We start from the raw sequence: 11,226 nt of genomic DNA on the forward strand, positions 1-11,226 counted from the left end.
ACCACAAGAAGAATAAAATATATGTAAATGATCCCTCCTGAGGCATTATGGGTGCTCCAGCAGAGGAGCAGTGAATATATCATTAACAGCTCTCCCACTGTGCTGGGGAGAGTCACGTCATTTTTTAATTTTTTATTGTATTTTTTTTTTTTTTAAATGTGGTGCCTGATCCTACCAGACACCCTGTCCTCTAAGTCACTGGGGGTAGCCCAGTGAGACCAGGCCCCAGCTGCCCCTGCCAGCTCCCCACCCAGCCAGCGTCCTCTCTGTCGGCACAGGAGCTGGCAGCGTAATTCTCCCCTGCCTGCTCCATGCAGGCACGGTGTGCTGTGTATGGTGGCCTCCCCGCTCCCCTCAAACATTGGCTCTGGCAGCGAGGGTGAGCCGAACACAGGTGAGGGTAGTGATAGTGCTCCCCCTGCTTCTTTGACCAAAGGGGACCCATAAGTGGGCTCCCTGGCCCCTCTTATTCTTCTGGGGAGGAGGTGCGATGGCACTCACCTGGCCTCCTTGGCATTACAGGCCTGGAGATGGGGTCCCTGGCCCTTTTCCTGAGTGTTGGTGAGGGCGTAAAATGGCATTCCTGCGGTTTTCCTCCAGGGTAGTGTAGTGATTATTCCAAAGCTTATTCGGGAAGGTGGTTAAAGACTCAGAACTCACCAATGTGCACAACCGCACTAAATAATTGATTAGTCCGGTCAAAGCTATTACCTATAAAGAAAATATATTTTATTACACTACTATTTAATACAATACAAATAGAAAATATGGAATGGTAACTTAAAAACTGCAACATGCTAAAATTCTACTCAGTTCTGCCAGGGCAACAATACTGTGTGAAATGTATACAGGTGCAGTTTCATTTATAATGTGGTGAGAAACGTCTATGTGTTTCAGTAATCTAAATGTCAATCTCTGTCCCATACTGTCCTGACCCTTTAAGAAAGGGTGACTGGCAATGTTTACTCACTAATACTTGCTTAGGCAGGAGCTGTGTTACCTGCAACTAGGGCAGCAGCATTAGTCAAAAGCCACTGACATCCAGAGCTCTGTTGCTCAACTCTACTTCCTCCTACAGTAATTCAAGAAGAGCATGGATGGTTGTGATGGGACTGGGAAGTGGCCACAGGCCTTTCCTCTTCAGACCTATATCAAGAAACCCCCCTGCCCATTCAAAGACAACTCATAAGTTCTTTACATTGCCAGTCCACTGTGGAATAAAGGTTGCCATTGAGTCTGCATACTGAGATCCACAAGACACACAGAACAGTAGTGGTCAAAGGTCACAAGAATGCAGCATGCCGCTGGGCTCAGAGTGTGACAAGTGATGGCCAGGCTGCACACCCAAGAAGATACATAGTTCACATCAGTCCCAGGGCAGGGAAGGTTCTGAGGAGCTCTTCAAGACCCACAGGGATGACTGAGGATTCATTCATGTAGACAGGGGTTCAAGGTTCACCTTAGTGCAGTAGTTGCTGGTATGCATATTCAGTCCACTTCTTTCTAGTAAGCTACTTAAACAAGGTTGCCCTTTGGCTCCCTTAGAGGTAGAGTCCCGTGGCAGAGCCACCCCCAATGTCCATTTTTATACCACAAGAATAACTCTACATCTGAGGCAAAACTTCATGCTCCCATACGCCACTGCTACATACACGCACCTCATGCATGCAAATGAAACTAAGGATCTGGTTACATCAGGCTGAGTAGGACTTTATCATGGTGCCTATGTAGGTTTCTTGCCGATCAGCAGGTACCGATAAAAAGACCTGGCTAACTACTGTCACCTACAAGATGCCAGCACTGTCGATCTGAAGTAATCCGGTGAGCTGATGTTAGTCACACTGTCTAACAAGGACACACTGTTAGAACCCCTCAAAACAATAGAGGACTGCTTTGGTTTCAATTCACTATCCTAAAATGAACCCTCAGCATATAAGCATATAAGCATGATTGTTGTGTGTGCGGAGGCCAAAATAGGTCAAAACGCCAGAGATTCACCTAGAGTGAACTCAGGGCAGTGTTGAATACTGCAAATCATACATTGGATCTTCAGACCCAAAAAATTTATACATTTGTTGTGAATCTCAACAGAATTATTTATGGATTTTATGGTAGTAAAACAAATTCAACGTGTAATACATTACAACCTCATTAATCACCAATCATTAGGCAAAAATGGTAATGATTTTTTCCCTTCCCTTGGCCATAAGATGCATGGGTGGGATCCAGCCAGAGTTTCAGCATTGCTGCCAAAGATTTCAGTTGTTCTGTTTTGTTGGCCAGAATCTTTTACGGAGGGCACTACGTATCTGTTTAGTTTTTATGCTGTAAATCATTGGGTTCATTGCTGGTGGCACAACAAGCAATATCCCACCCAAAACAACACGCAGAAGGACTGAGTCCTTTTGTCCATATCTACTAGCCAATGATAAACTGATGAGTGGGATGTAAAACAGCATAACAACACATAGATGACTTACACAGGTGTTCAATGCTTTCAGTCTTTCTGATTGCTGTGTTCTGTTCAAGATATTCCTTAGAATCATGATGTAAGAAAGGAGAATGAAAATTGCATCTACAGGGTATGTGGTGATCACTACAACGAGGTTGTATGTACTAGTAATTGTAGTGTCCGCACAAGCAAGCTTCATAACGTCAGTGTGATAGCAGAAGGCAAAAGAGAGGACATGTTTGTCACAGTATGGGAGAATTTTCAAAAGAAAAGGCACAGCAAAATGAAGACATAAGCATCTCATTAGAGCTACCAGTCCTATTTTAGATATAATTGGATGTAAAATTGAGACATATTGCAGAGGTTTACATATGGCAACATAGCGGTCAAATGCCATGGCCACCAAAATGGAAGACTCCATTGCACAGAGCATATGTATAAAGAAGAGCTGAGTCAAGCAGGCAAAGAAATGGATTGTTCTGGAGTCAAACAAGAAGACGCTGATCGTTGAGGGTAAGGTAGCAAAAGTCAAGCAAAGATCAGTGGTTGCAAGCATGGACAGCAAAAGGTACATGGGCTCTCTGAGATTATTGTCCAGTTTTACAATGAACAAAATGAGGCAATTCCCCAGAATGGAGAGAAGGTACAATGAGCACAGAGGAAGAGAAATCCAGGCGTTGATATTGTTAAAATCATCTGCCCCAGGAAACCCCATCAGCAGGAACCAAAGGTCATCGGTGTTACTGGAATTCACAGTAGACATGATGGGGATCACAACACAAAGACCTGTATAATAAATCAAAATTTATCAAATACATTTCCAATGTTGATCAGTAGACAATTAAACTAAATGTGTAGGAGAAATATGTTATTCCATGACTCATGGGTTTTGTTCCAGAATGTTTGGTCTTTTTGCACCATGATACACCTTAATACCATTGAGAAAGATCTAAATTGTTTCAAAATATATACTTCACGTTTTGTAATCATTTGTTTTGAAGCAACAAACCAAATGTAACATATAAATACAATATATTATGACTCCACCTATATAAAATCAGATTTCCAAGTACTGAGTAAATGAAACATTAAATTTAAACAATGTATTATTTTGTTTTTTAATCTGTAATCTTTAAAACATTATGTAAATAACGACATTGAAGATATAATTGTCTTACCATGTAGGAATAATTCAGAAAAGATGGTGGAAGGAGTAGTGAATTCCATTGACAGGGAGACTTACATGAATATTGCATAGTTACAATATTTAACATCCGCATTAGGCCAAAGCCGGAGACCCTGAATCAATGGTACTGGGCATTCCCTTCACTCATACAGCGCGTTCATTTTGCCACTTAGGTCCTGAGTACGATTTGCAAGGGTGATTTTACTGTACTGTGAATTTGCATGAAAATTTACTCTACCATAATATTGCATTTTATGTTTCGCCCCTTTGTGTTGGGAGACAAATGTGGAATGACAGTTGTCTCATGCAATTAGTCAAGAAAAAACATGTTTGGTTCTCTCAAACCTAGTAAAAGGAAGGTGATTATTTACATCACTTTTAGGGATAGTCTTGCGGCACACACTGCAGAGCCATATCTACAGTGACACTTAAAGCCCCCCTGCATGGATTTTAATGGCCTTGTAGATATGGACTGAGGCAAAGCAGCGCAAGTCGCTGCGTTGCCTCACCCTGTGACAGGGAGGCATGCCATAGGTGTTATAGTGGATGTTCCCACGCAATATCCATAGCATTTCAGTGTTACTGTGGATGTTCCCATGCAATATCCATAGCATTTGACACATACCCAGGTTTACTAGATTTCGTGAACCTGGGAATGCATTAAAACCTACACCTTCCCAGGGAGGTGTAAGTGAGGTGCAATGAGGAGAAATAAATGTATTTCTGCTTGTTTTTCCTTTTTCTATGTGTGCTCCATTCTACAGCATCTATAGAAAGAGGAAAACAATCATTCCTGCAATGCAGACACCATCGCCCCATGGTGCAAGGGTGACTGCAATGTCGCATGGCAGCCAATTGTGTACCAGCACAGGGGAAAAGGATAGGAATGCACTGTATCTCCTAGATATGGTGCATTCCTGCCCTTTTCTTTAAATGCAGAGCAGTGCCACAAGAATACTTGCAGTGCTACCCTGCACCAATACCTTGTAAATGATGCCCTTAGTGATAAAAAGTGAACTTATAATCAGGTGGTGAGAAAATCCTGCATAATGTCAGGCATTAGTTTTGCTCCTCCTGAATTATATTCAGGGCCTTAGTACCTATTATTTGCATGAAAAGATATTGTAATACCATTTGTGTGCTTCTTCTTCTATCATCTTAATTTCTGTTTTGTGTTCATCTAGTTATTTCAAACATCTGAATTCTTGTCAACAATCTACAGAAAATCCCAAATGTTCACTAGTATATTCTTTAGCTTGCTGAACTCAGCCATTTGACAAGCATACCCTCGTCACACATCAGCTTACTGAGATCACACGCAGTAACAATACATCTTTCATAAACTTGTGGATGATGGAACAGTCTAAAATCAGTTCTTAATTTGTAAAAAGGTAAGTGCCAGGGCCTCTTAAAGTCTACACCACACATTGCTCCTGCCAGCACTGCCAACACTACTAACCATCTCACTCCCACAAGTGTGATGATTCAGACTAATGCAGGCCACCCAAAGCTAGAGGAATGGTGTGGGTAGCAGGTATTATATTTATTTTTAATGTATGTTTTATTTTCACACCCTGTCGCTGTGCTCATCGGCAAATTAGACAAACAACGCCACCATGTGGTAGAATGTAATTAGTACCAGTGTTGAAAAATAAGTTCCCATGCTGAACACCCGCAACCACTGACTCAAATTAAGCACTGTCTAAATAGATATCCAATAAAGACCAGCGGTGTGGTTGGTCAGGGGGTGGATTAAATCTCAAAAGCAAAACAAAACCTGCAGTCTTCTGTGATTCTTTAACATGTAGTACACCAAGTAGTGGGTAAAATACAGATTCCATAAAGTCTGTAGATAATTCAATTAAAAAGGAAACATAAACTGATTGTTTATTAGGACAAAAAAATACTTTCCTAAACATTACCCAGATACTTGAGAGTAGAGTTTTAGTAAAGGATCTAGTTAACACTCTCTTAATAAAGTTAAACGTTCCAAAATGATTTTTAGACTGGTTCAAATTATTGTGTCATAAGTCGCAGGTAATAAGTCCCTATAACTGTGTACAGAAAGTGCGTGGTTAATTGTTAACACACACTGCTCCACATTCTGAACTATGCCTATCATTGGTTGTTATGTACAACTAAATAGCTGTAAAATCTAAAGAAAGCATGGACATTGCCTGGTACTCAATAATAAACATTCTAGGTAAATGGGTGTATGTTGCATAATCAGCTGGAACACATAAAACATCATTTGATATGCAACAGCTACACTGGCACACAACTATGTAGGTTGTTATTCCTTTCAAAATCTCAGTGATGTGGTATTGAAATGAAAACATAACAGAATATGCCACCAAATACTGAGTTTGGCATCCATCAACGCGAAGGAGCTGGAATTTATGAAGTTTTATCAGGTGTGATATTAGATATTTCACCCTTCTGCGCCATCACTTTGTCGATTGCAGTCAGCGTAGTGATGCTTGTGATGTTGCTTATGCTCCTTTCCCAGCTCCTCTTAACTTACTTCTGTGGCAATAGACTCATAAATGTCAATGGACTTGATCTGCTGGCAGGGTTCTATATGGGGCCTTTGATAATTTTATCTTTCCTGTTTCACAGTTCTTCATTTGGTAGTCCCTGGCATGAAAAGTGTGCATAAAAGAATTGCCCTGAATATGACAGGCCTTCTGATGCTGGAACCCCAGTTGCCTAGTGGAAGATAGGCCACCAAAGAAAGTATTTCAAGGGGAGGAAGCAACTGAGGTTCTGCGAGAATCCTGGAAGTTTTCTAGGATGAAAGGACCTTTAATTTATTTATAGTGATACCTCTGTTTTACCAAATCGTGAATTTCCCCCTTGGCCTACAAATATTGTCATCTGTTGTGAAAACCCCACGTTTTAGGTGGTCACACCAACTTAGATTTCCCAAGCTCCCAGAAGAACTGCAAATTTTGCGGAGATAAATATCACAGATGTTGCTCAGCTCTACCTCATACCTAAAAGTGTGAAGTGGTGCTTGAAATTCAAGAAACCTTACGGGACAAATCTTGATTTTTACTGCAGAAACATAAAGGGTGCCCGCATAAACCCCCTTATAATGTGCACTCACAAAACTATGGCCCATATTTAAGAAAAAGTGGCGCATCAGAGCTGATGTGCCACTTTTTCCGCGACCCCTTACTGGCACCTAATGATATCATGTTTGCGCTATATTTATAATACAGTGCACCATGGCAGTCGTTAGCACAATAGCCTCAAAATCTTTGATGCTATTGTGGCTCTCTGCTACACTAGCGTCAAACATTTTGCCCCATTTTTGCTGGCCTCGTAGCACCGGAACGCCCTTTTGCAAACATTATGACTGGCGCAGGCATAATGTGGCGCAAGGGTTTACAAAGTGAGCAATGCATACATTGCACCACTTTGTAAATATGTCATGGGGAATAAGCCACTTTAGAGCCACCTTCCCATAAAGAAAATTATGCTATGGAGGCGCTAAGGGCTCTTAAATATGCCCCTAGGTATTTTGTGATAATTATTATTTATTATGGTCGATTCTTCAGCAAAATATGTGAGCCTTAGTAATGAATACATCAACAAGTACAAATATTATTAGAGTGAATAAAAGATACAACTAAACACTGCTCAGCACACACTCCTAACCAATGAGACTAAAACTCCCTATTATGATGCAGCATTATACCACCATTAATATTTAGTCTGTTGTTGGATCAAAAGCAGAAATGCTGGTTTTGGGTGTTTCACACAGTCACATGCTCTCTTCCAAGTTGCCTAAAAACAGTGCTTAGTTTGAGCCAGTGTTTGCTGGTGTGGCCTCCTGGCACTCATTTTTGGGACCGGGACTCATTTTTCCTCATCTGACTTTGATAAAAATAGATAAAATCAAAAGAAGGGGGAAGAAAGCGGAAGAGAAAGAAAGAAAATCAGTGACAAAAGGAAAAACCAGAGATGAAAAAGAATCTGCAAGAGTGAGATAAAGGGTCATGATTTGTCAGGTACTGGATGAAAGAGGATAAATGTGGAATCAAGACTGCACAGCTCTGGTAGTCAAACCCAGCCATTCGTCAGCAATGGCTATGGACCTCTAAGCTACACTTTGAGCCCCAGTACTTACTATTTTACAAATAAAGCACTGCCTTCAAGCATGCATCACTCAAACATTTCACATAAAGCAAGAATTTGAGGACACTATTTGAGAGTGATACAGTGTTAACACCGCCAATCACTGCTAGTCAACATTCAAAAGTAAACTGCACTCTGCTGTACAGCATGGGCGTCTCCTCCGTTAGGGCGGAGGAGCGTCCCCTCGCACCCAGCAGCAAATTATAATAAACACTGTTTATTATTGTTTTGTTTGTTAAAAGGGCGGGCCACAGGGGTGACGAGCAGTGAGGGGAGTGAACTGTGCACTCACCTCAGTGAGCATGTATGTTTGGCCAGGCTGGAAAGAGCTTGCACAGGCTCCCAGTCTGCCTGGGAGCGCCCTGGCTGGGTGCTCCCAGCCAATTCTGATGCTGCTTTGAGCAGCATTACAATTGGCTGCAGGGCAGGCTGGGAGCCTGTGTCTGCAGCCTGCGATGGAGGAGAGGAGTGGCACTGTAAAGAGCGAGGTAAGTGTTTATTTTTTTATTTTATTACACCCTTCAAACCCCCCACTCCCACCTCCACCCCCACCCCCACCACACCTGCCTCGCTCCTTATGAGCGAAGTGAGCTGCCACTGCTGATCAGGAGTATTTGTGTAATTTTTCACAGCTCTCAAGGGGCTATGCAGCACTCCTTTTAATTTTTTCCTTGCCACTCCCATTTGAATTGTGTTTTTGGAACCATGATGGGTGGACTATGTCCTATGTGGGAGATGCTGTTTGAGTTGCGTTTCAAAAACATGATCCAGGCAAGATTTTCAAAGTGGCCCAAAACATATGAATGAAGTGTTCCTCAGAGTGTGAAAGTAGATGCCACTATGCATACCTACATATTGCTTTACATATAATAGTCTGCATCTTTTGAATATAATGAGGGGTAGAGACATGTCTTTCTTTATTAATTATTGAGATATGGATGACTATTAATGCCGCTTATTCAAAATAGCTATTTAATTTCAAAGTTTTGGTGTCTGAACGTGCTTAGAAACATCTTTCCACTCATGAAAACATGCAATTAGATGAAGTTGACAAGGGCCACAATGATAGGTTGGCTGGACTACAAACAAAAAATCTCATCTGGGCAGGGCATACGTCCTAAAAAAAAGAAGTAAGGGACTAGCCAAGTTACATGGTATGCAAATGACATCATACATCACATGTGGCACAGCATGCAACATGCAGGTGACAGATTTTTATTGTCTGTAGATTGGTGAGTGGGTTACTGCTTTTGACACAGAGATCCTTTTTTTACTTGCATTCGCATGGTAACCCTTCTAATATAGAACAGTGAGCCGTGAAGGACATGTAACTCCAACACTTTGGAACCCTCACTGTCTTATGAAACATACCCTGTATACTGACTTACAAACTTGTGTGATTTATTGTCAATGTAATGGGCATGTGTGATTTAAAGCGCTCTAACACCCTGCATTAGGATGAGTAGCGATACAAAAGATTAAAAAAATGATGGTACTTAAATTGTTATTTTGTGCAAATAGTGTGACAGACCAGTACATCTGACATTCTTACATGCCTGTCTCTTATACACTGGGAGTGATAAAGTCAAAGTCCTGCCTCTCTTAAGTACTGTGTGAAGTGCTAACAAGCCATGTGCCTTTGTTTCCCCTCCACTGCATTTGCATCTGGTTGTGAGGCCACAGATAGCTCTGATCCAGGATGCTCAAGCATAAGGAAGCCTGGTGGTCCCTGTTAGACTTTTCATCCTTGGCATGGTCTCCCTTAAATGTTTGCCTCTGTTCCCCAGGTTGTTGATGTGTGCTGGACTCTGATTTTGCTGTTTTTGTTACTCTGGGCACTTTACCACTGCTAACCAGTGCTAAAGAGCAAGTGTTCCTTTACAAATAGTGTATGCAATTGGCTTATCCATGATTGGCATATTTGGTTTACTACTAAGTCCCTAGTAAAATGCACTAGAGGTGCCAGGGCCTGTAAATCAAATGCTACTATTGGGCCTGCAGCACTGATTGTGCCACCCACATGAGTAGCTCTGTAATCATGTCTCAGACCTGCCACTGCAGTGTCTGTGTGTGCAGTTTTAACTGTAAATTCGACTTGGCAAGTGTACCCACTTGCCAGGCCCAAACCTTCCCTTTTCTTACATGTAAGGCACCCCTAAGGTAGGCCCTAGGTAGCCCCAAGGGCAGGGTGTAGTGTATGGTTAAGGTAGGACATATAGGGCCTGATTACAACTTTGGAGGAGGTGTTAATCCAACCCAAATGTGACGGATATACCACCAGCCGTATTACGAGTTCCATAGGATATAAAACACCTCCTCCAAAGTTGTAATCAGGCCCATAGTAATGTGTTTTATATGTCCTGACAGTGAAATATTGCTAAATTCGTTTTTCACTGTTGCAAGGCCTGTCCTTCTCATAGGTTAACATTGGGGCTACCTTTAAATCTGATTTAAGTGTAGATTCCCTTTGGGAGCGGATGGACATGTGGAGTTTGGGGTATCTGAGCTCACAATTTAAAAATACATCTTTTAGTAAAGTTGATTTTAAGATTATGGGCCTGATTCCAACCCTGGCGGGCGGCGGGAACCGCCATTTGGCCGCCATGCGGCCAAAATACCGCTTCCCCCATTCTGACATCCCGCTGGGCCGGTGGGCGCTAACCAAGTTAGCGCCGGCCGGCCCAGCGGGATTGGGGGCCGCAACACAGGAGCCGGCTCCGAATGGAGCCGGCGGTGTTGCGGCGGTGCGACGGGTGCAGTTTCACCCGTCGCGCTTTTCACTGTCTGCTATGCAGACAGTGAAATGCTTCATGGGGCCCTGTTAGGGGGCCCCTGCACTCCCCCAGGGGCCCCAGGACACCCCTTACCGCCGGCCTCTTCCTGGCGGTGAAAACCGCCAGAAACAGGCTGGCGGTACGGGGGCCAGAATCCCCAGGGCAGCGCTGCTTGCAGCGCTGCCCTGGCAGATTCTCCCAGCCGGGGCAAAAACGGCGGATGACCGCCGGCCCCGGCAATCCGACCGCGGCTTTACCGCCGCGGTCGGAATGGGGATTGAAGCACCGCCAGCCTGTTGGCGGTGCTTCCGTCATTCGTGGCCCTGGCGGTCTTGGACCGCCAGGGTCAGAATGACCCCCAGTGTGTTTGAAAATGCCACTTTTCGAAAGTGAGCATTTTCTTGCTTATACCATTTCTGTGACTCTGCCTGTTTGTGGATTCCCTGTCTGGGTCAGTTTGACAGTTGGGCTGGTTGCACCTCACACTAGACAGTGACACAGAAGGAGCTGGGGTGTAGTCTGCATTTCTTGATGAGCCATCTGTGCTAGGAGGGAGGGGAGGAGTGGTCACTTACACCTGAAAGGGCTGTGCCTGTCCTCACACAATGCAGTCTCTGACCCCCTGGTGAGTGTCTGGGGCCTGGCCTGGGCAAGGCAGGATTTCACATTCA

General features: G+C 43.3%; 1 protein-coding gene across 1 annotated transcript; it reads right to left on the reverse strand.

Annotated features, from left to right (window-relative positions):
- Nucleotides 1-2,258: 2,258 nt before the first annotated feature.
- Nucleotides 2,259-2,849, reverse strand: LOC138249445 (olfactory receptor 51G2-like). Its single transcript, XM_069203405.1, has one exon. The coding sequence runs from the start codon at nt 2,847-2,849 to the stop codon at nt 2,259-2,261; it is 591 nt and encodes a 196-aa protein (XP_069059506.1).
- Nucleotides 2,850-11,226: the final 8,377 nt, after the last annotated feature.

This window comes from Pleurodeles waltl, chromosome 8, assembly GCF_031143425.1.
Source record: "Pleurodeles waltl isolate 20211129_DDA chromosome 8, aPleWal1.hap1.20221129, whole genome shotgun sequence".
NCBI lineage: Eukaryota > Metazoa > Chordata > Amphibia > Caudata > Salamandridae > Pleurodeles > Pleurodeles waltl.